Source organism: Silene latifolia, chromosome X (genome assembly GCF_048544455.1).
Source record: "Silene latifolia isolate original U9 population chromosome X, ASM4854445v1, whole genome shotgun sequence".
Taxonomy (NCBI): Eukaryota; Viridiplantae; Streptophyta; class Magnoliopsida; order Caryophyllales; family Caryophyllaceae; genus Silene; species Silene latifolia.
This window is the reverse complement of record NC_133537.1, coordinates 5,289,640-5,315,503: the sequence shown is the minus strand read 5'-3', so window position 1 is coordinate 5,315,503 and position 25,864 is coordinate 5,289,640. Positions and strand designations below refer to the sequence as shown.

The 25,864-nt window shown below is 36.1% G+C and overlaps 1 protein-coding gene across 4 annotated transcripts; it reads right to left on the bottom strand.

Moving 5' to 3' along the window:
• Window positions 1-3,095: 3,095 nt before the first annotated feature.
• Window positions 3,096-24,604, bottom strand: LOC141622448 (valine--tRNA ligase, chloroplastic/mitochondrial 2). 4 transcript variants are annotated; one of them, XM_074438485.1, is made up of 27 exons: window positions 24,325-24,604; window positions 24,123-24,210; window positions 22,924-23,050; window positions 22,453-22,536; window positions 20,439-20,533; window positions 18,659-18,750; window positions 18,212-18,265; window positions 17,487-17,539; window positions 17,334-17,401; window positions 17,124-17,199; window positions 15,596-15,679; window positions 15,092-15,243; window positions 14,902-15,019; window positions 14,683-14,799; window positions 11,957-12,177; window positions 11,288-11,377; window positions 10,376-10,487; window positions 9,564-9,674; window positions 8,579-8,716; window positions 8,196-8,246; window positions 8,006-8,118; window positions 7,166-7,313; window positions 5,150-5,254; window positions 4,928-5,029; window positions 4,330-4,402; window positions 4,075-4,241; window positions 3,096-3,551 (listed from the first exon to the last, which is right to left on the bottom strand). In XM_074438485.1, exons 1-27 carry the CDS (start codon window positions 24,470-24,472, stop codon window positions 3,414-3,416), a joined length of 2,925 nt encoding a protein of 974 aa, XP_074294586.1. In that variant the 5' UTR covers window positions 24,473-24,604; the 3' UTR covers window positions 3,096-3,413. The 4 variants fall into 4 exon arrangements, with proteins under 4 accessions (XP_074294586.1, XP_074294588.1, XP_074294587.1 ...); XM_074438487.1 differs by having other exon boundaries at window positions 18,667-18,750; window positions 24,325-24,572; XM_074438486.1 differs by having other exon boundaries at window positions 22,453-22,522; window positions 24,325-24,566.
• Between the last annotated feature and the right edge of the window lie 1,260 nt (window positions 24,605-25,864).

Here is a 25,864-nt window from a genome sequence, read left to right as displayed (position 1 = left end):
ATTGCTCACAAGTCACAGCTTAACAACTATTCACTCAAAATGTACTATTGTACTCTTATAACTTACATTCTTACAATACATTATACTATATTTTTGTTGTATAAATGAATTACTTTATTTTTTGTTGTAAAAAAGAAAAACATTGTACAACTATATTCCTTTTTATCAAAAAAAAAGACATGGTTTCCTGATACCATGCTAAAATACACGTATTTAGGTAAAATCAAACTTATGTTATTCAAGGCACACAAAGCCGGTATTTATAATACAATCGGAAACAACTTATTGCCCAAGACAAAGATATAATAACTAATATAAAACGGAAATAGGAAATACTTTCCAAATCGGAAATTCCATAGGAATTTCCATAACTTATCTTAACAGGATATTAGTATTGGATCAAAAATTGGATAAAAGTAATCAAAGTAATTCAATTTTACAGCAAGTCTTCCTCAAGTTTGCGAGGATCAAATACTACATATGTGGGTAGATAAGACAAAATAGATTACTACATTTTAGGTACTTTGGTTTTGTCATATCTACCCCACACGAGTAGTATTTCACCCGTCACAAGTTTGCGACAGATATCCCGTTACAAATGAGAATTTGTGTTAATTTTAAGTTTGGATTTTACACCTTATTAATAATTGCTTGATCGTCGTTATTCAACATAAAAACATATAACTACCCACCTACATTAGTCTGTAGCATTATAACTCAAACACAGAAGTACCAGTTGGAAAACATATAACTAAAACTAGTACTACTGCGGTAAAAAAAGAAAAAAAAAGTAATTGCTTGATCTGAATGACTATTAAGTTGACCACGATATCATTGTAAAACTATGTTAGCTCCTCATGTAGTTGAAACTTTCGGTCGATATTTCCTTTCTAAATAAAATAAAATAAAGTTAATATAGCCAATATCAAAGATGTGTTGACTTAATGCTAGAAACTAACACAGTCGGTTCTGAATGCGTGATGAGTAATACGGAGTAACTAATACGGAGTAATTTTTAACATTACTTTTGAAAATAGCATTTTAGATTCCTCACAAACATTTTCATGACTATTAACGGGTTAATTTTTTTTTTTAAATAAAATAAAATATTATGACGAGCTTGCTTTAAGTAAATAAAAGACAGACAGAAGGTACTAAAAGCTATTCCTAGCATTCGCATCTATGTTTGTAATAAAATAATTCCTACAATTTTAGGTGACAAGATAATGCTTTTGCACTTTATATAGAAGTATATTCAAGTTGCTACTGTTAAAGTTATTGTATTAAATTACTGATAGTAATAGTATAATAACTACTCCCTCCCATCCAAACCAAAGGTTACATTTGACTTTATTACGCTTGCCGAGGCGCGTTTTACAACGTGAATATCTTTAGTTATACATTATTAAAAATTATAAAAATTTGATATTCTTATAGCATTCATGACGATAAATCAAACAAAATCTCGCATTACTATGTTTTCTCTTGTACATTACTAGTAATACCAAAGATTCTCTACAATTATGAATAGTACCAAAAAGTCAAATGTAACCTTTGGTTTGGATGGGAGTATATTTTTTTATTTTTTTGGGTATTGACCAGGAATATCCTACGACAGTTGAACCAATCTTCTACAGGGTACTGAAAACAATTTAACGGGTTATCCCCTCCGGCTTTCCCAAGCTTGACTTTTTCATTCGGAAGAGTCAGGAATCGAATCCCTAACCACTTATTTAAAAGATAAAAGTCCTTCCTACTCACACCATCCAACTTTGTTATAGTATAATAACTACCTATGATGTAGAGTACGTTAAACACCTCGGAATAGAATGCTCTTGTGTCAGTTTGCTTCGTTCATTTTGATTGATATTTGTGTCAGACAGCATTCATTTTGCATGCACCAACTTGGAGTTGGTATTGTTTTAGTGTAACAGATTCCCTTCTCTATAAATTATCATCATCATCAACACACGTCAATGCCATACGCAAATTCACATGTGTGACAAACACTTTTCATCACTTGTGATCTTTCACGAGTTTTAAGTGGGAGAAGGGTTGTGAGAGATCGCTAGCGAGATTTATTGTGAGTGATAACACAATTTACAGAAGTGAAACACTAATACAGATGTATAAAGCTTCGGGTTTTTAAGTCCCTCTTTTCGATCAATTAATTACGTATGCTTTTAGCACAAAAACTAAGAAATGAAGAGAAATTAAATTCTAAGAAAAAAAAAAATAGAAGAAAACAAAATCCTTGTATACGTGAGAGAAAAAACAGTTTGTACATACTCAAAATGAAAACGTAGAGAAATAACCGAGATACCTAAATAAGAAAACATTTTCTTTACTAGATAAAATAATATGCAATTATTAGAAAAGGTTTATACCCAATTTTTTTGATAATAACTTGTAAAATACACGTATATAACACCACTGGGGGATTGGTTTTTCTTTTTAGTGTCAAATGAGCCACAAGGATAGTCTAATATCAGTGGTTAGGAGATTCGAACCTGAGTCCTCTTATCTACTATACCTTTTTCTTAACCATTAGGCTAAATCATCTTTGATGGTACGAGACATGAGTGACGAGGGACGAGTGACGAGTGACTACTACGAAATGTTATACTTCATTAAGCATACATATACAAATAATACTCGAGGAGCAATATAAAAGAGCGGCAATATGCATGCCAAAATTAAAACCATTTATGGGAACGTCACTTTCAGATTTTGATTGAAATACAAATTCCATATTCAACGAAATTCAGATTCCATATTCAACGAAATTCAGGTAAACGATATTATAAGTATAATAAAAAACACCTATCTTATATCACAAAGACTAGTATCTTCCAAAAAAACAAAAAACAAAGAACGTTATTCACACTGCGTCGTATTATAAAACACAGGCACATATCATGATTTAGACCTTAGAGAAAGAAGAATGTTTTTCTAACAATAATAGTAGAAAATCTAGAAATATAGTCGTACTCGCATCATAGTGGTAGCGACGAGAATGTTTTTTCAACAAGTGTAGTAGAAGAAATTTTAGGATTGATTTTATATTATAACAAGTGTTTCGGATAGTAATCTAATTAAAAGCTAAACACGTATTTTATTTAAATGAAGTTATCGTTTAACTCGGATTTTGGAGTTTTATATTGATAGGCCAGACATGACGAGCACCAAAACTAGTTAAAAATTTTTACGGGGTTGTCGTACAACAGAACTAAGGTCAAAATTGACGTGGTTGATTTGAACCTGCTTAAACTTGACTGCCTTTAACGGGCAGTCTATGCGCCTGAGAAGAAGCATTCTTCGTTGAAATTTTCACGGGAAGCGCATGCGTGAAAACACGAACTGTCAGCCAAGTTAAAACTTCCGATGGTTCATCCAGGCAGGAAATGCTTTGACTATACTCTGTCAGCCACCACTGCGGTTGTTGATTCAAGGAAAGCTATACGATTTCTTGTTGAATTGATTTTTTCTAGTATCTCTTCTGCCTTTTCTCGTGTCTCACAGACAACTTTATCAGGAGCTTTCTCTACAAACTACAAGTGAGATAAGATTAGTAAGAAACCGGCGGCTTAGATGACTCCAAATGCAATACTTCCAAATCAACAGACGCGTTTATGAATACTAGCAAATGCAACAAAGGGGCTAATTGGTTAAGGGGAAAGGGAATAGCGTATTTTTATCATTATTCCCTTCGCGAATGTTTGCTTGAATTGTTTATATTTTCGGTGTAAATACAGCTATTAAGAGCAGATATGATGCCATTCCCCTTGCATTTTAACTCGGGTCATGCGTACACTTCCAGCAAGCATAACTCACATCTGCCATTTCCTTGTATTGTTAACAGTTTAAATGCTGACGGATTTTGAACCCAATTAGCGAGTACCAGCAGCACTCGGTAAAATTACTAGCAAATTTAATTCACTGTGATTTGACTGCATTGTTAGTTAGTCAATCCCTTTCGTCCCAATAAGTTCCTCTCTTCACCATTTACCACCAAACGCTAGGTAGAGTAAGTAAATAACCAGAAGTTAAAATTTCATAGAGTGCGCTACTTACCTTTGGAGAACTAAGGCGAGCTTGAAGTCCTTTATACTCCCCTTCCATCTTCACAAGGCGCTTGTGAAGCCGCTGTACTTCAGAAGAGATATCTACCATATCCGCAAGAGGAATATACGCCTCCAAACCTTCACTGACTACAAGGTGGACCGACTGATTTGCATTTTCTGCAGTTGATATGATGGGTGTTACTATGCTTACATACAGTAACTTAACATTTCAGGCGAAAATAGTTCTACACCAGAGATGACATACCTGGGAGTGATCCTGTGAAATGCACCCCTTTCAGATCCAGTCGGGATAAGATAGCTAGAACTTCTTTCTCTTCCTATATCAAAAGAGGATGATTATAAATTTCATCAGATATTCATGAGATCAGACAACTAAACAACCATATTTTAAAAAGCCGTTACCATTTACAAACCACAATATAAAAACTTCCATCTAATTAAATAATTTAGCCCTTGTCAATATTCTCAAAAGCATAAGGTCAAAGGCACGGAGACATCAAGCAGAATTTATCTTCTTTTTTCAGAAGAAAGATAAAACTACATAAATTTTCATATACGCAAGACATTATATTTTCTGATAAGGACAGGCGGGTACAAGCGGGTACGACACAAACTCAATACTTATCCACCACACTTACGGGTATAATATTTGGGGTTTATCCCCACCCCAACTCCAACACCCACCCAAAAAAATACCTATACCGAGTCCAATTGAGGCAAGTAGCAGATGTGGTGCAATATCTTTACCCACCTCAGTGACATCAATTTTTTAAGACCATGCATAGAGACTTGGACATTTGAACTTAAACAGAATAAAGAGACAGAACCAACTTCATACTTACAGATATGTACTGAAGAACTTCTGGATTTGCAACTATAGTTGCAGAAATACGTTTAGCTGGCTCAACTGAGTACTCAGCTCGGACATTACGAATAGCTCTGGTCTGTAGATGAAAACAAATTGATTGAATTTACTTTGTTCCACTTGCGGGCTGAATAACTTTACAAGCTGAGAACTTAACATGAAACTTGGATAGGAGTTAATAAAAATATATATGTCTCACCAGAGCTTGGAAATTCTCAAATCGTTTAATCACATTTGCATTCATTGGAAGTGAAGTTTTAGGCCATGGTGATATTATCAGAGGATCTTTTCTATTAGGAAGTGCCTGCATGTTGATAATGAGCATATGTCAAAATCACATTAAGATTAAACCTTACATCCGCATTTCCAATGAAAATTCAGTTAAGAGTATTATGTGAAAGCAAACTTGTATCAACTAGACACACCACAGGCTCCATAGCAAGTATTACATGCTCAGTTCACTTGTGGAGCAGCCTAATATTGCAACAACACAAAAACTAGGCTGAGCAGTATTACTGAAGAAAAGGAACCCAGTCATCGCCTCTCATCTTACTGTTATTCTTACAGTTAACACGAACTTTTCCAAAACTGAGGACTATTCCGGAATACTTAAAAAATTATACAAGCTACTTGCAATCGCAGATTTCATGAATACTAGGCACAAAAGTGAAAGGTGGTTGGTTACTGAGAGGCATGCTCATCACAGGATGTAAAAAAAATAAAGAAGTCAACCAGGCCACTTTTCGTTAATTATATTTTGAACTAAATGAAGATAAATTAAATTGAATGATTCTCAATAACATACTTTTACAGCGCAAGAAATGAGACAATATGGGTAACAAAATATCCTGAACTCAATTTTGCTTTCATCAACGAGAGTTCAATTGGCAGAAGAAAATTTTGCGTTATTAAGTGAAGCAAGGTTTTTTCATGCTAACTTGCATTCTATGAGCGAAGCCTTTGCCTTCAAATTATTTTGAAAGCCAGGTATAACCATATACACCACCAACATTATGCCATAAAAGCTCCCATATACACAGGAGTGAGGGGGGTACAGCTGTATACTGTATACTGTACAGTCTCTTTCACCATCATATTAATACGTCGAAGGTTGTAAGGAAAATTGTGTTTATCAACTACTACTAGACAATACAAGTGTAGACATTTCAGTGGGTTAAGATCACTCTGAAGCTGAAAAATAGTGACTCTCTCACTGTATAATCTATATTGGAAATGGAAACTACAGCATTGTTTGGACATAAAAGTAGGAAAGAAAGGTAAGGGAGAGGGATGGAGGGGAAGGACAGGGGAAGAGGCGGAATAGAGTCTTGATGTTTTGACTCCAAATATTTCCTAACTTTTAAAGATTCTAATTTAGTTTGTAGAAGGGAAATTATTTCCCACCCTTCCCTTGCTTTTTAAGCTCCCCATCCAAATAAACAATATAGGTAGAGCCGTAGAGTTAAGTAAGATTAATAAAAGCTAACTAATTTGCATGGAGATGTAAAGGCATTACTTAAAACAAAACATTGAAAGGGGATTAACAAAATGTCACATTTTGACTTCTGAAACTAACATGGACTCAGAACCTATATAATGACTGCACAACATATGAAATTAGCTAGAAAGTGCTCAGTTTGTGATAGATGAACCATCTCAACCAAAACCTTAAGGTGATGGTTGAGGCCCAACTATTATAATTATTCATATTACGCTCCCTCACTCAAATGCCCGTTGGGCTTGAAGAGTGGTTAGTGCACAAGCCCCCGTACCGTGTGACAAGATTCCACTTCGTGAGTTTTTGAGGAGTTATTGAGGTTGTCAGGATTCGAACCCGTGACCTTTGGCCACTCTGATACCATGATAGCTGAACCATCTCAATCAAAACCTTAAGGTGATGGTTGAGGCCCAACATGTGTTACTCAGACACGCCGACACGTGTCGTCGGACACGGCTATTTGGGGTGAATTTTCCTGTTTTGTGGTCTAAATTGAAGTGTCGAAGTGTCGTGTCGTGTCGGACACCGACACGTGTGGACTTACTATTAGTTTGCCACAGCTCATATGGGTTGAGGCCCAAATTGAAGGTGATGGTTGAGGCCCAACTATTATAATTATTCCTATTAGTTTGCCACAGCTCATATGTCCAATAAAATGGTGCTAAGACGTCTATTAGAGCTAAGAACAGAGGACAGGAGTACTCGATGTGGACTTACTTGCCAGAGAGCTTCCGTGACAAATGGCATGAACGGGTGTAATATTTTCAGTATGTTTTCAAAGACGTACAAGAGCACTGCCTGTGCTACGAAGGTTATGGGTTTGTCCTCAGATTGGTACAGACGAGCTTTACTAGCTTCGATGTACCTATACGACAAATGAAGATAACTTTAGATATCATAATTCTCATACGATGATTATTAGAGTACCATATAACCAGTAGGCATTAAGTCAGTACTCCTGAAACGACTAATTAAATCCCTTTGTACAAGTTTAATTGTAAGGAGTGACAAATATAATTTCTCAAATAAATACAAATGTATATCGCGACATTCTCCTTTCCACAATGAGTAATAAAATCCAAATTTATCCAATCTAATCACTCACTGCAACTATTAGACAACTCTATTTAGCTTGATTTCGAGGAAAGTTTGATATATATAGATGAGTCTCCATTCTTCCCCATATTAATGATTCCAAATATCAATGATAAGGTTATTAGAGAATCCATGCATGGAGGGTAACCAATAAATCGCTAATCAATCTTGCTACATTTTGATTTTTCAGAATACTAATAAGTAACCAGAGTACAATAATGTTTTTTTTATCAGCTTCGGGTTGTGAAATTTTTGGTTTGGATTAGATACGGATTCAGATTGGAGTCCAATAAGAACTCGGATTGGTTTCAGATGATATGAATGTTATCTGAACAGATCCATTTCCATCCCTAATTAGCAGTTGTGAAAATCATGACACAGTTCAATGTTACTTTACACTTCCTCTAGTAATACTTAATTATTAGAGCATTAAGATGAGAAGTGGTGTTAGAATAAGCGTACCAATCAGCAAAGTCCCCCCAGAAGAAATCATAAGTTTCTCTAGCAACATCTCCAAAGTAGTATTTGTCATAACTTGATGTCACTAGGTCTATAAGGAGATGAAGTTTTGAAACCTGTATCATAAAATAAATAAATGATACATACTCCGGAAAAAAAATACAGCAAGAAGCTTGACAAATTATAATCTCACCACCCAACACTCTGGTAGCCTCAGCCTGAGCAGTGCTTCTTCATTATCAAACTGAAACGAAAAATGCAAGATAAAAAAAGAGCTAGACGACAACAGAAACGAAAAAAAGAAAGAGGGAGCCATGGCAAAGAGTGCTCAAGTGATCTACTCAGTACTTCAATGAAGTAGGAACCCTAAAAAATTGTCTTAGAAACAGTAGGAATTATGCACATGATCTCAAGTGACTCACAGGCTGGCTGAGGAAACAGAAGCAACATGTTTTTAGATGTTAAGGCATAAGAGAAAACATAAAGGTTTCAAACAGCAACAGAAGAAAAGGTGATAACACATAAAACAGCCAGTTTCCGACTATTAGAGCATAGACAATAAATATGTGTATAAACCTCATATGAAGAGAGGGTCTCCCACGCAGAATGGTCACTTTGACTAGGTAAACTGTGCAGCACAAACTTGCCAGCATTCCACAACTTATTAGTGAAAGCCTTGTTTGAAGTCAATCTTTCAGTTGACAAATTAAGGTCCTGGACAGAAAAAATAAATTATTGTAATTAATACTTAATATATCCAAAACCCCCCCAGTGGCGCGTACTGACTGAATGAAAATTAGTCATTCACTAAACAAATGGTGGTAGTACTCCAACGAAATGAAGAAACAAAGGGGATACTGTATTTCATAACTGAAACAAGACAGAAAGACTAATTCCAAATAAAAGGGAAGGAGACTAGCAAAGGTCAGGTAATGAATTTAGGAGTGGATAAATGATGAAAAAAAAAAATGGTACAACAACACAAGCCTGATGTGGCCATTGTAGTGACATAAGGATGGTGGTACCGTGATAGAGGAATAAGATAATAGATACAGTCATACAGCGTAAATCAGCACACATATAAAAAGCTCAAGATGGTCAGCAGCAACTAGTGGTGATCTTTCAGTAGGGAGCATGTGAGTCAGTGCTGTGGTTTTACTACAATCTTATTATCTTCTAAGCTATGAAGAGGGGCCGTAAGACTTCAGCAAATTATCACGTAGGCTATACTATATATATTTGTTTTCTAGATTTTTTTACCTCCAGCTAACATTCAGTTGATATCACAAGATTCACAATAATATGTACACATGATGTCACGGGATAATAGCGAAAAATGTTGACCTCAGAAGTCGGAGTAACCTACGCCTGCGGAGGAATTGATTCACCAGAACTAAGGCACTTAGCAAAAAAAAAAAAAAAAAAAAAAAAAAAAAAAAAACTAGCAAACCGATAAAGAAGCTAAATCATGTGTGGCATTTGTAAACTTTGTATCCTTCAGCAGTTCTGACCAGAATATTGATTTCATAAGAAAAATCATTTACTTCTATAAAACACAGACCTGACCAGCAGTTCCCAAGGCAAGTGCAAACCGCAAAGCATCAGTCCCAAACTCCTTGACCGTATCAACTGGATTAATGACATTCCCTAATGTTTTAGACATTTTTCTCCCCTGGAAACACCAAAATATGAAGCAAAATATTAAATGAATTCCAAATGATATGTCGTCAATACTCTATTAAACAAACATAATTTATCTGCAAAATCATCCTTTTCTGGATGTGTTTTAAATGAAACCAAGAATGTTGGCAATTGTGCATACTCCCTAGTCCCTACATCCAATTTTGTTGATCCGGTGGTCACTAGATATATGACTAGTGCAACACTCCAATTTGAGTAAACTCTTTACCATGGAAAAAAAAAAATTAAGTGTATAACACATTTATTTACTGTGCAATGCTATGATTTTCCTTGAAAGAACACGGAGACATCAATTGAGAAGATGGATTCCCAAAAATATGCAATTCCTGCATGATACTTCTGAAAGGACAACATCACCCATACTTCCGCTACATGCACATGCTCAGGTGAAGGAGGAGAGGGTCGAAGAAAGCCCAAAAGGATGTTATTTGCTACTTGTGTTTTTAACTTTTCATAAATTGCAAAATACAGAGATTTCAAATTTTACCTAATAGAAGTAAATTATGGTTTCAGGTATTGGTGAGTATGGTGACTCAATGAAATCTTGATGTTATACCTTGCAACTTGCATGTGTAAGTTCACATATTCAGCTCCCATTGTATGTCATACGGGAATCCATTACAAGAATAATTCAAAATAAAAATAAAAAAAAAAAAAAAATTAAAAACTTACTTGAGAGTCGCGAATAAGGCCATGCAGATATACATGGCTAAAGGGAACTTTTCCAGTGAATTCTATTCCCATCATAACCATTCTAGCAACCCAGAAGAAAAGTATATCATGCCTGTTCAACAAAAATAAAAGTATCAGCGACCTTATGAATCATTGAGATAACTAGAAATCAAAATTACAAGGAGATGACTGGTACACCATGCACCAGCTGAACTACCCATACACTGACTATAGGGAAAGGGGGGGAAAGCTGAGCAAGCCGCAACTCAAAAATCCACCTTCATGAAGCTTTCTTACTAGAACGGGAGACATTTTCTAAGACCTGTGTCGGTGAATAGTATTTTTTTCGGGAATTTGGCAAATCATTTACAAGAAATCGCCAACCAACAACTATCCTGTTTAGTACCAGCAGCTTTTCACACCAAGGCTACAACTTCCTCGACCAGGATTTGGAAAGTGGCCAATAGGCAGTGAGGCAATTAGTCAATGGCTGTATTGTCACCTTATAAGACTCACACAGTCAACCACGAAGCTCCTTTTTCAAATTTGTTGACTATGGAGCCTTAGATTCTCTTACTAGAATCCTTGTACTTAACGGGAATGGAGAAAAGTTGCTCCGCTAATGGAATACCTGCCCTAGCCGCAGAATTACAGGCCATCACACTATGTCAGACTAATTATGACTTCCAATGAGGCAATGAACCAAGGGGACAAAAGGGGTTTGGATTCAACGATGCCCTAACACTATGGAACACTTCGTTAGAGTTGACAATGCATATTTTATGCTTGTATAATCATCATCAGATAATACACAAAAGTCACTTCACCGAAGGCGTTCATGCAGTTAATGAAACCCTAAAATGACAGCATTTGACATGAAATATCAGACAGTAAAGTAAACATCAGGCTTACCCTGTTTCAAGCATTGTTGTTGGATAAAACGTTTTATAATCCTCTTCTGACATGTCAGGCCATCCCAGTGTACTGAAGGGCCACAATGAACTGCATAAACACGTTTGGAAGAAAGTATCATCATGGAAGCGGACATAGCACTCGGCACATAGTAGATAATTATTTTATAAACAATAGGTGCATTACTTCCATTGAGCTATCCTAAAAAATTTGTGATACATAAACTGAAGAATCTATGTTTTACAATATTTTCTCTAAGTAATGTCATATATTTCCCCTGGATTCTGTGGGTTTTTTTCTACAGAAAATAAGCAAATGCAAGTGGTAAATCAAAGCCACTATATTAAAACATGAATAGAGTTTCAAAACACCATTTTGTACTCCAGTCTATGAAGACTCATCCAGTGGTTAAAGCGTCTAGGCTTAGTTTTCCTAGTCTGTGTGATTAACTCTCAGCAATGTTTCCACTTTCACGAAAAATAAAGCTACCACAGTTTCAGCCACCTAAATATGGTATAGATGTAAAATTTATGACCTAGAATAATGTTATCACATTATTTAAATTGTACGAGTTTTATCAGATAAAGAAATTGTAATATAAAGCTAAGGGCAAGAGAGGCACATGGGAGTTCATGTGAAATCCCATCAATCATAACAATGAAAATCAACCTCGAAAACCAAGTGTCAAGCACATCTGGATCCTGATATATTTCCACATCTTTTCCAAACTTCTTCTGAGCTATTTGAAGGGCTTCATCGGAGCTCCTGGCAACTATATATTCTTCGTCAGGGTCTCTTCCCACAACATACCAAACTGGTATGCGGTGTCCCCACCATAGTTGTCTACTTATGCACCAATCTTTGATATTTGATAGCCAGTGATTGTAGATCTACAAATGAAAAACAAATACAAAAAATGAGGAAAATATCCAATGTAGCATGGCAAAAGAATAATTTGACCATATGTATGGCTCATCACATAATGCTCTAGAGACACAAAGCGCAAAGAAAAAGTAGAAGAATATTTTGTCACTGAAGAACAGATTTTGGAGATGATTCATCAAGAGAACAGCTCCAAGTTACTAAAACACAAAGGTATGCAACCTCGCTCACATGAAGATAACCTATAGTTTCTGTTCATGAAAACGACTTATGCAGGATGCCAAATGTTGTGGCAAAAAACAGCAGCGTTGTATACAAATTTATTTCTTGATGTTACAGGAAACACCCTTCAATTCACCAGATTAACCCCATTTGTTTTTGATTTTTCGTGCGAGGAGAATTTTGAACAGTGGGGCAAATTGAGTGAATTAGAGAGAGTGCGTCATATGGAAAGCATCTTGTGTTTTAACGTACGTTCTTTAGAACTAAACATGGCATTCATGAATAATTTTAAAAAAGATATATATATGTATTACAATTTACAAGCACTTAGTTGCTTCATGACTGTCAGTCATGTTTTTACCTTTCTATTTTTGAGAATATTTTTGATGTGTAAATTGACCATGTACTAGCATTGAAGTACAAATTCACTTGTCATCCAAAAGCAATAACCAAAATCCACTCCCCACTACTTGGTGTTTGTGCCAAAAACAAAGATAAACAAATGACTTCGACAAAGAAAGTAGTATGCAAGCTGGGAAGAACAAAACGTTGCCCACCAGCACGTATTTGGGCCTCCTTCCTACAGATCATATAAGGTAAGGTAAAAATAATTACGACGTCCACAAAGATTCGAAGAACCCATAAAGTAGAATCATGTCTTTCTCTAAGACTATAAATAGAACCTATAAAGTAGAATCATGTCTTTCTCCACAAAGAACCTGTTTCAAGTAGAAGGAGGTCTAGGTTTTTCCCTGGCGGCTCCAACTCTGTGTTTCAAGTGTTCAACACGCTTGGAGTGGGATAGCCGACATCATAGGATAAAGACAGTCAATTCAATCTTAAGAATGAAAAGTTAGGGAGTACTCTCACCATTGCTTTTGCACATGTAGGCTGTAGCAATAAAGTTCCAAATTTAATTTGTGTTCCAGACTTTTTTATATGCTTAAAATAAGTGAGCAACCAAATAAACTTGAACCCACTAATTATTCAACAAAACGTGAATTATTAATTAAAAAGGTATATCTTTCGCAAGTCAGCCAACGTGAATTATAAACTTGAACCCACTCATCAAATTTTTTTTTTTTTTTTTTTTTTTAAATACAACATAGCCTTGCAACCAAAATGATTTTGGGTTGGCTGACATGAATATCATCTAAAACCGTAAACATTATACAAATGCAAGTAAATAAAAATTAATACTTCGTAAAACTGCATATGAAAAATTCATACTAATATAGTAAACTCTTTTTTCCCAAGGAGAGTTGAAACAAACTCTCAAATAAAATATAGAATAATAAATGGAAAAAAAAAAAAATTGGTCCAGAAAATTAATAAAAAACGATGATGAAAAGGAGATTAGAATGAGTTTTCAAATGATCTTTCTTAGACAGTTAAACATAACTAAACCCTCGTAGCAACATCGCCTATATGTGCCGTCAATCCTTACCTTCTAACAATCACAGCAGCATCCTTTTCAACACCTCACTATAATCAACCTTTTCTCCCAACTATCTCAGCCCACAATTTTTCCTCTCCTAACCACACGGAGCTATCAAGCAGTCACAAATTTGATAATTCCCCACAACGTATTACGTACCCCACTAATTTTGTTTGGCTCCTTGATCAGATGATACATGATGCTCAAACTCTCAGCATGCTTAAGCAGATAAACTATGTTATTTTGACCCTTATATGACCATATGTGCCTGTGTCCATCACTCGGTACTTGGATATATGGGTATGAAACTTGGAAACTTCATTTTGAGCCAAAAACACAAGGATTTCGCATAAGACAGCCTAGTCGAAAGTTTGGACACAAGTGCGTGTCAAGTCCTTTGAACCGAGACTGAGTAACAAAGGACACAAAAACCCAAGGAATTTGAGCTGAGCATGATGGAAAGAAGGCAGGCAGTTATTTTTCTACACACTAACCAGTAACCACTCCATATCATAAGACAGTAACTAATTATGTACCAATTTAAACGACAAATAACACTTAATCATAGCCCTTGGAATCAAGAACCCGTAACAATCTGAAATTAGAAAGAAAGGGAGAAAAACAGAAAAGACCAAAAGTAACATATGTTTACATTCTGAAAATAACTAGGGATATAAGACCCCTACTTCTAAATATGAGTGTTTCCAAAGAATAATATTCACCAAAAACATTTCATATTGCCTACTTTAGGGTTAATCATCCTTATACATGCTAACAGGCGAAACAGATCTCAAAGATTGGGATGATGCTTAGGACGTAGGAGAGCGGCATTAAAAAAAGTGTCGATGCCTACCTTCTCAAATCTTTCAGGGATGATAGTCAAATCTCCTGTTTTAACCGCATGAAGGGCTTTCTCTGCCAACGGCTCCATAGTTATAAACCATTGCTTGCTTACTAATGGCTCTATTATCTGATTCAACAAATTTTTTACCACAGATAAGATAGGATTACAAACGCGCTCAGAAGACGTAACTTTTTGGCCAATACAGAGAATATTCTTTAACATACTCACTTCTCCACCTCTTTGAGATCTTGGGACTCGCATGGTGTGGGGTTCCTTTTTCACAGCTAATCCCATCTCCTGAAGCTCCGCCCAAAGTTTCTTTCTGGCCTCAAAACGATCGAGTCCACTACAAAAAGCAGAATCACATGAATTGCAGTGGTAAAGGATGAATGCTTCGTTGGAGTAGGTGAGAACTTACGAGTAAAGTGGTCCAGCAACTTCGTTCAAAGTCCCATCTTTGTTCATAACGTTCAGTATCGGAAGACCAATCTTTCTAGCCAGAAGATAGTCATTCTGATCATGTCCAGGGCTTATCTTAAGGACGCCAGTGCCAAACTCCCGATCAACTTGCTTTACATCATGAAAAAGAACTTGTGATGTCAGGAACTATAGTAAGCAAGAAACACATTATATATAAGGCTTTCCACTTCTAATTTATCACTTGTCTTCCCTTAATATTTCAAGTATTTTAACAACATAGCAACCCAGACTTAATAATCTGAGGTAACAAAAACAAATTGAATTTAGAGAACAAAGAATAAATAGAATAAATGGGCAAGAGTTGTGGAGCATCAATAATCATTCCAATACTGAACGCAAATACTCTGCATTGATGTGTGAAAACACCGAATATTTCCAACAGAAAATAGAAGGCGAAATGCATTAAAAAAGGGTAAACCAGTAATATAGTTTATGCTCTTACCCTGTCTGATATGATTGGCACATGACGACCCAAAGTCATTGGAACGATCGCCTGAGAGCCTATGTATTTTGCATAACGTGGGTCCTTCATATCAAAATAATATATATCAGGGTAAAGAAATGGATGACAAAGATTTTACAGCCTAACATGTGCCATAGTGTGTGTAGAAGTTGACTCCAGTAACTTTCATCTCCCTTAGTGGCAGTAGTACTTAGCCCAGGGTACACGTACAGGTAGTAAGATACCTGTATAGACCTTGTACTTGGCAATATGTACCCTGAAATGTGGTCGGTAAAAAAATATTCTTTCGATCAACGGATTTCTACTATAGATAATAAGATAAGATCTTAAAACTAGACCAGGAACATTAAAGACTAACAAACACTCAAAATAAACAACAGATTATAATGATAAAGCCAAAAAATTAGACTATTGCAGAAGATTATTTTTTCACGGTGATTACAGCTTGTTCCTGAATACTAGACTTCACAAAAGATCAAGGGATACCAGCCTTTATTACTGTATCATCAGATACAAAGTTAGCTCATTCAAATTTTACTTATTTAGGAAGAGGGCCGGCCAAGAGTCACTTAGGTCAGACAAATAACCTGCTGCCTTGTAAGATTAAAGATCTAACATCGTGCAGATTGATACTATAAAGGACTCAATGTAAAGAAAAGACCTAAAGAAAAAAGACTTGGTTTCTTTCACATTTGGAACAGCTACTGATCAATCCGATCGAATAATTCCAACACTAAAGCAAATTATTGCCAACTGCTTCCCCATTTCTAAAACACTTACACTTACAAAAACTGAATACATGAGAAGATAAATTTATTACAACAACAACATTGGTCGGATGTACGCAGCCTTACCCTTGTGTTAGCAACACAAAGAGGCTGTTTCCGAATGACCCAAGATGAAAATTGCATCGAGAAAATAAATTTATTATGAGAAAAAAAATACAATCAAATACTCCGCTATAATTCTTTTGGTTCAAATCCATAAGATGTGATCTATGTCGATCACACTTGGCTAGGAGTACCGGACAATGTGAGTGTAAGGGTGTTGGGCATGGCAATTTTGAGAAAATTTTCATGTTTTGACCTAAAATTACGTGTCTAAGACTCAGATCACGTAGCATAAGATGTCGTCTATGACACGCCACACGCTGGGGTATGGTGCTCTGAGAGTCTGAGGTTAACATAGAATGTGACTAAATTTTATCCGGGCGGCAACAAATCCGCGACAACTCTCCACCACAATTACAACTTCAAGCTTTGCAAAAAAAATGTCCATATTTTGTTACTTTTATCAGCACTTTATCAGCTCTAGCTCTGAGTCAATTTTTGCGAGGATCAGAAGGAAGGAATGATAAAAACAAGTAGCCTTTCATTTGGTTATAAATCGAATAAAAGAGCTCCTACTCCTTTTCCTCTTGATCCTCGTTGTTCTTCCGCTCGTAGTGCAACACTTAGAAACAGTTAAGACTTGAAACAAGGAAAAGTTAGCAGATAAAATCAATAACCTCCGGATGTACTGCAACAGCTGTGTCACCAAAAAGGGTCTCCGGGCGTGTTGTGGCAATTGTCAAAAAGTCATCCCTTCAGGGAAAAAAAAAAGAGGAATAAATTACACAATAAAAGACATTTATTCCTCTACAACTTGGAGTGAGTCAGGTGTCATGAAAGTGTTATCAAGGGTAAAAATGGAAATGAAACTACAGCATGATGATTACCTTGAACCACCAGCCACGCGATACTTGATATGATAAAGCGCACCAGGTTCTTCGGAATATTCTACTTCCTAGTATAGATCATAGTCAAGCTTAAGCAGAAAAGGTGACGAAATAAAGATATTACCAATCCTATGGCTTAGCAAAATAACATACCAAATCTGATACAGCAGTCTGAAGATTAGGAGACCAATTGACCATATATGAACCTGAAACATATATAAAGACAGTGGTTAGCTTCATGCAAACCCCCCCACCCCCCACAAATATATACACTCCAAAAGAACACACGCGCAAAACTTGTGAACTTCATCTTAGAGTATTCAGTTCGGAACAAAGAACAGCGAACATGAGAAATGTAACTAAAAGAAGATGTTTCATATCATCATGTTACACTTTGATCACATTGAAATACTGATTAAACCTTCAACAAATTTCGTGAGGCAAGTGCTGGATTATCCATTGCCATTAAGAAGAATAAACTCAACATTTTAATTTCCCAGTTTTAACAAATAATCATAAACAAATATGAAAAAGTAAACGTCCAAAATCATTTTAAACTTATGTATAATAATATACCATTATCTATGAGACTCACAATCCTAGGACATTCTATTTCACAATAAACTTCAGAAACATAGGTAAATAAATATTCTACTTTAAGATATTAAGACATCCTAGCTCAAAACTATGAATTAGAAGCATTTTTTTCAGCATGGTGGAAGAAACAGCAACACAAATTTTCAGGAAAGAACAAACTATCACCACCAACATATCAAACAATACATAATACTAGAAGTCATTGAAAGAACATTGTAGATAACTCTGAGTTCCATCTCATAAATCTGAATCATTGTCAAAAAATAGGACTCATATTCTACCTTGGTAAATAAGGCCTTTCTCATGAAGTCTTACAAACGCCTCAACTACAGCTCCTGTATAATTTGCAAATTGTCAGATCTCCAATCACAAGCTTATGCAATGAGGAAGAACTTAATTAACTAAAAACCAAATATATGATCTTCAGCAATATGATAATTAATTAGGAAAAAAATAAAATAAACGATCTAAATGGTGATATAGTGTTTCTAATCGATACAGAAAAAAAATAGTTGCATTTCAAGCAAATCAGCATATCCTGGGCCTCATTTGTTTTAAGTGTGTGCCTGATTGTTTGTTTTTTTTTTTTCTTGGGAGAGTAGCTCGTCATTCGTAAAATATTTTCAAGGACATAGTTAACTAGGCAAAACTTATATAAGTGTACATGTGTGCATATGTGTCTACTACTCTACTACTCTACTAATAAAACTATAGATAAACTGTCTTACGACTTAGCTGCTCATCAAGAGTGAAATGCTCTCTATTCCAGTCACAGGAAGCCCCAAGCCTCTTAATTTGTTTCGTAATGGTTCCGCCATATCTACATACCAGAAAAGAAAAGAAAAAAAATCATCATTGTGTCTGTATTTGAATTATGCAAAATGCAAAGAAGTAATGGAGCAAAGAAGTTCCATTTACTTTAAATAATAGTTCCATGGAAAGGACACGAAGGGGGAAAGCACGTAGAAAGGGAATACTAGACAAAAAGTAGCCCTTAAGAGGTCTTGCATGATTTTATCTACAAAGAACAAGAAACGAGAAGATCTAACCAGAACAGACCTCATGGCATTTTAAGAGAGGAGTATTCAGGGAATTATAAGGATGAGACTGATCTGTCAGGACAGCTTACTCATTTGGTAGTAGACTAATTTACTGCTAAAAACTTACAGATGTACAGTTTCTAACTACGACGAACACCAACTGTTCCTACTAAACAGTTTTATTGTCTTCTTTAAAATTGAAATCCTTCTTTTCAAGCTCCTCCACCAGTACAAGAATTGCCCTTAAAAGGAAAAAAGAGATACTGGTTCCACTTTCATAACATCTCTAGATGGTTAAAGTGAATCTTATTCACCCAAACAGCAGCTATTAATCAACCAGACGATGATTATTTTAAAGGCTACTTCCGCTTTGGAGCCTTGAGGTTTGACCCATTCCACCTTAGTGACATGAGCTTTGAGCTATTTCTTACTTCGGTGAATTGAGGTATAAATATCTTCCCACTTTGGTGGCCCAAACTATAGTCAAATTTCATCTAAAATTAATGACTTTATTCAGCTATACAAACACTAAGGTGAATGTTAAAGTGATTTTCACATGATTTTGTACACCTTACTATATTATGCTTAAAGATATTTCTTATTTGAACTTAACTTTGGAAAACTTATGATACAAGTCACCAAGTGAGAAATAGCTTAAACTCTAGATCACCAAAATGCAATAAATGAAACTTCAAGGCACAAAAATAAAATAAGCCCAAACTTTGCCTATAAAATGAGGCAAGGTTACTAAGCCCTTTTACACCTTGTCTGAATTAAAAGAGATATTTGCCTATAAATGAGGGTTCTTCACCATAATTTGCATAATTTGCTTGTCAGGAACTATAAAATCAAGTCATGTCTCTCTCTTGTGTAAAGATTCTATTTACTATTAAGGAAGTCCAACAATCGAGAGAGTTTTGAAAAAAATCAACTTTTCAACAAGGAAAAAAAGTGCTGATAAAATCAACCACTCAAAGCTTAGTTTAAAAAAGCGCGCCTGAGGCGTGCCTAGGCACAAGGCGCAGTGAGGCGCCAGCCAGGTCGCATCAGACACTGTGAGGCGCATGGGATACAAAAGGCTCACCTAAGGCGCATGAGGCACACCCAAGGCGCACAAGGCGCAACTAATGAGGGGAACCTGAGGCGCACACGAGGCGCATTAGTGAGCAATTCCATATTTTTTTCCCAAATTCTTTTATTTTACCCTTGTTTTCTCCCCCTTATCCTTAATTTTCACTTTTAAAGTACATGTTCGCCCTCTTTAAAACAAAAAAAGGATTATTTTCGCACAGAATTTGATTGTAAAATATGGATGTTCTTCTGAAAAATCAGTGCGCCTTGTGTGCAAAAGTCGCGCGCCTTCGCCTTGCGCCTCAGCCCCCATCGCCTCAGTGCGCCTTGCGCCTTCTTAAACTAAGACTCAAAGGCACTCTTTATATCAACTAGTAGATGAAAACATTGAGCTTACTTTTCCTTCCACTCCCAGACACGGTTTACAAACTCCTCTCTTCCTAAATCAACTCTCTTTACTCCTTCTGAGGCAAGCATTGCTTCTACAACTAGCTGCAAGAAAACAAAATTGCGTCAATAATTAAGACGACTATATAGATTTAGATACAAGGCCGGATACCAAGTCTTAGCTACGTAAATACCAATGGACACAGACCCTTCAAAGATGGCAAACTGAATTACCTTTGAAAAGCAATTAGGGCCTTTCTATAAAAGAAAAGTTATACAAAGAGTATTATCCCTGTACATACTCCTGGATCCTGGGTTACTTAAAACTGAGCCCAATACACAGACATTCTGCTATAAGTATGAAGTAGACCGTAGACCTATTCCAGAGACTTATTCCTATATTCGACAGTTTTTCCATACTTCCTATAACAACATAGACATTCTGCTATCAGTAGGTGGTATTTCCAGAGACCACCTTTGTGCTAATAACTCTTCAGTAATATGAAACCTGGGACCACCAGATTCCAGCGTATAGCAACCACATGGGAACTCTGAATATTATATCAGGCATTTTGCTATAATAGAGCTAATTTCAATAAAGAAGCTTATGTTTCTTCTTTATATTAAAATAAAACATCCTGCAGAGCATTGCTCCCAGATGGAACCATCCAAAAGTATACTTTATAGTGCCGCATGCATTCTTCATCAGAATCAGATTGCACACCTTCTGAGCTTCATCTAGAGACATAAGTAAGGAAATTACTTTTTTTTTAATCACATCATTGCTTTCCTCAGTAAGCTTCATTTCTCGCCAATGTGTTCCACTTCAAAGACTCAATTATAGTAGAAAGATTGCAAGGATTTCCCATTTGTTGCCCGAAAGGCGAAAGCAACATACCACCCAGCACAAATATCATATAGATGGGTACCAACGTTGCAGGAGAGTACTGCACACAGCAGGTAAAGAATCTAGTACGATGTGATGTTAAGGGTAGAAGGATGCACCTTGCAACATGGAACAATGGTTTTTTCATAGGGAGATGTATAAATTTAGTGAATTTCAGGAGGACGATTAACGGTATATGTCTAAGAAAACCCACACGTTTGAGAGGAGGCAAGAGAAGGCATTCCTTGGGGTTACAAGTGTGTCGAATGTCAAATGTATGATGGGAATGGAGCACTGGTCTCAACAACTTCACTCGCAGCGTTGGAGCTTTTAATGCGTAGAAGCAAAAGTCATCAAGAATATGATAGTTCCTACAATTCAATTACATCAAATGAAATGGAATAGGTATCCACATTGACCAAGAGTAAATTGATGAGTCACCACCAAAAGAAAAGCGAGCACGGGACTTCAGGAGGGTCGTACTATGAAGATGTTGAAGACTCACTTACGGTGAATAGGCCATGTTAAGAACGGAGATATGTAACTAACCATAACAAGATTCAAGAATTGAAGGATCTTGAAATCAAGGCATTGTTGAAAGCATGTGAGACTCGTGAAAACTCGCCTAATGGTGATTGAGAATGATTTGGTTTAACCTGGGTTTAAAGAAAATAGGACAAATTGAGAGAGAAAATTTATGATCATGGTGGTCTTGGCTTGTGCTTCACTGAAAACCACCATGAGAGGCTCTGTGAGTGGACAATGATTAAGACATGTCAGGCACACTTGCTACACCAGCTAAACTGCTTTAACCACAGAGGCATATAACTCCACTATAACCTATAATCACTATGCATGTTATATTCTTCATTCATTTTGAACAAACGTAAACCAACAAAATAAATCGAAATGGAGGAATACATAACTAAAAAAACACATCACATCTGGAGAAAACAGCTCGTCAAAGGAAATGCCAACTCAGCAACGGAAATGCACATATTTTCAATGCGTAGCGTCCACATAGTATCTCAAAGAAGAGAGTAAAAAATAAGAAAAACAATTGGGTTTATTTAACATCCTGAAAGCACGATGTATTGAGTGGTTAATATGAAAAATAAGAAGTGATCTGCAATCAAACCTGGGTAGCAATACCAGCATGGTCAGTTCCAGGAATCCAAAGTGTCGGTCTTCCTTTCATGCGGTGGTATCTGACCATAATATCCTATAACCCAGTCATGAATAGACGTGAAGATACTAAAATGCAGAATCAAGCCAAAAAAAACACCAACGATTAGAATATTTATTTGGAAGAGCAATGTGTTATAATGAAGACAAGGAGTAGCTGAAATTCAGCATGGCGAAAAAACCATTCTTATCAATAGGGTTAGTGTTATAAAACAAAGATGGAGTGAGACATGGCCTGCGTGGTGGCAGAGGAAGTAAGAAGCGTGTTGGGTCTCAAAACCACAAGTTTAGGGTGTTTTTAAGGATATTCAATAAGTTGACAAATATGGACTTATGTTCATACTTTTTTATTTTGCTTCAATAGTACACATATTCTTCCAAGGAAAATGAATACAGCAAGAAATCATATTCACTTTGAACCAACCTCAAGAGTAACAAACATAGCATGTCCCAGATGCAAGGATCCAGTGACATTAGGAGGTGGCATAGATATGACAAAAGGCTCTCCACCCCGCTCAAAATTTGGCTTGAAGTAACCCTGAGATTCCCACCTAAAAACAACCAAGTCCAGAGCATGTGACATGAGACTCGGCAAGACTAACCTAAGGGAACAAAACAAGAGAAATATATGTGCATGCTATACAACAAAACCATCAACACGCTTTTAAGATTCAACTTGGATTCGCATTTTCATTAACAGTGAAGAAACACATACTCCTCCACGATAATAGAGATCACTGGGGCATTAATTGCATAACATTGACTAGTGACCAAAAATCACATGATACTAACCAAAAGAAACAGGAACAACAAAAGATGGACCAAAAGGCATTAGCATTGCGCGATAATCAAGTTTACTACACTTGTGTCTAATAAGAGATAGCATTTCTTACTAGGCTAATATATAGACTCGAAATCTATAACATTGAATAGTAGATAGGCTTTTTTTCGGACTTCAACTTTCTGAACTAAACTGAATTGATGGGACGTGAACTCAAATAATCTAAAATGAACTTATAGGACCTCAACCAACTGAATTGAACTGATATTAAGTCAAAAAGAACAGGACCTAAGTCTTGCTAGGTACGCCTCAACTACAAGTCGCGCAAGGTGTTTCGGCTAATGTCTCTCCAATCCTTAAGCTTAAGCACACGCAAAATGCGCTTCCGAAATCTTCGATTGTACCTTTCTAAACATATTGAGTAAATGTTGCTTAAATACGATTGTACCTTTCTACACACATTGGGACTTAACTACAGGCGCTAAACGGAATTGATAGAACGTGAACTTAACTATACAAAAATAAACTTACAGGATCTCAATTATTCTGAAATGATATTAAGTCCAACAAAACAGAACCCAAGTCTTGCTAGCTACACCTTATCTACAACGCGCACAAGGTGTTTCGGCTAATATCTCTCTAATCTTGAGCTTAAGCACGCGCAAAAATCGCTTTCTAAAACTACGATTGTACCGTTCTACACTAATTGAGCAAATATAATGTTGCTTAGATACTTTTAGTGTACTGCATTTAACTTAATCCTCAAATTGACCATATATTGCGATTTTACGAATGAAAAAAATAAAATACAAGCAAGAATTCAGCTAAAAAAGAAAAATCACCAGCTGTAAATGTGCTCTTCCGAACTGAAATCAAAGGTTTTTGCAACCTCCGGCGAAGTAAACACATCATTCTGCGACATTGCCGAAACTGCGAATTATTCAAGAACATCGATCAAATTATAGAAATAACACACATTTAAAATAAAATTTTTTTAAAAAAAAAGTCAATTAAGTTGATTAATTATCAGTTTTAACGGTATACCTGAGAAACGGCGATAATTTGGAGAGGATAAACGAAGAGAAGTAGGAGAAACTCGAACGACAAAACGACGACGTTGAGAGAGGAAAAATGGATGGAGTCGTCGAAAAGAGTAGGAAGTGAGGAAGGAATGAGAGGCGAGTAACGCCATTGTTGGGAAGGAAATGAAGGTGAGAATTAGTGAGGTGTCTATGGGTTTAGGAGAAGAGGCCAAGACTTGGGCATCGTTTTGCTTCGTTGAGGATAGAACTAGAGTGTTTTTGGTTCGTAATCCGAACTTATCTTTAGTGGTTCAGATCGGATTTCCTTATTTAATTAAGGGTTTTTCTAACATGTGCCCTTAGGGCACGTGATAATAAGCTAAGGTGATCGAAAGCGATCCAATAATTAAGCACACGAACCCGATTATAAATTCTTCACAAATCATCACCTAACATAAATATTAATATAATTTTCCATCAATTATTAATTATCACATTCTAATTATTATTTATTATTCCATTTATTTATTTATTTATTTACTCAAAGCCCGATTTACTTATAAAACCCGAGTCACCCAAATCTCCTAAATAAAACCCGACTCAACAACCAAACAAACCTTCCTAACTTACACGGTTTAAGCAACACAACACGCAGTCCCTCCCCTGTTTTGCGTTTTTCAGACCACCACCACCACAAACCGCCACCATTACCACCCCAACATCCACCAATATGGTCGACTCCTTCCCCCAAGACCAACCTACCCCAACCCAGGTCACGATGGTCAAGAATACGGGTTGAAATTCCTGTTTTAATTATATGGTTACACCCAAACAAACACCACGAACACCACCCAAAAACCCGCCTGAAAATCCCCTTTCCCGAGGTCCCTGGTGGTCAACAGTGGGTCATGGTCAATCCTTGGTGTTACACGGTCACATTCACGGTCACGGCTCGTCCTACGGTGGCCTAGTGTACAAGTTATAGCAAAGCAAACATGAGACGGTTTAAAGTATTACCTTGAGGCGATAATAAAAGTTAATTCTTGTGTTTTTCTCTTCCTTAATTCTTTTCTTCTTTCCTTTAGATTTCTTCCTTCTTCTTTTATGAATTATTTTTCAGATTTAACATGGTATTTATAGTCTAAGATTAGAGAATATGTGAGGCCAATTAGGAAACTATTACAATTACCATATATTCTAATTATTTTAGGAATTGCGATTATTATTATTATCACTATTATTTTTATAATTATACTAGCCTTACCATAAGTAGGATTTCCCCATACTATCTTTACTAATTTATTATTGTCATAACTTATTATTATTATCAATATAATTATTATTACTTTTATAGATTATTATTTCCATATTATATTATTATTAATTCCCGATACAAATCCCGACCACACTCATACTAAATTAATAAGTTTCGGTCCAATTAACAATGGCACACGGCCTAACGCTCAATTACTAGCTAAGCCCAAATCCCGACTTGGATACTTAATTTATTATTTAATTAACGTCTTACTTGTAATTATTATTAGAAATACCTTTAATTAATT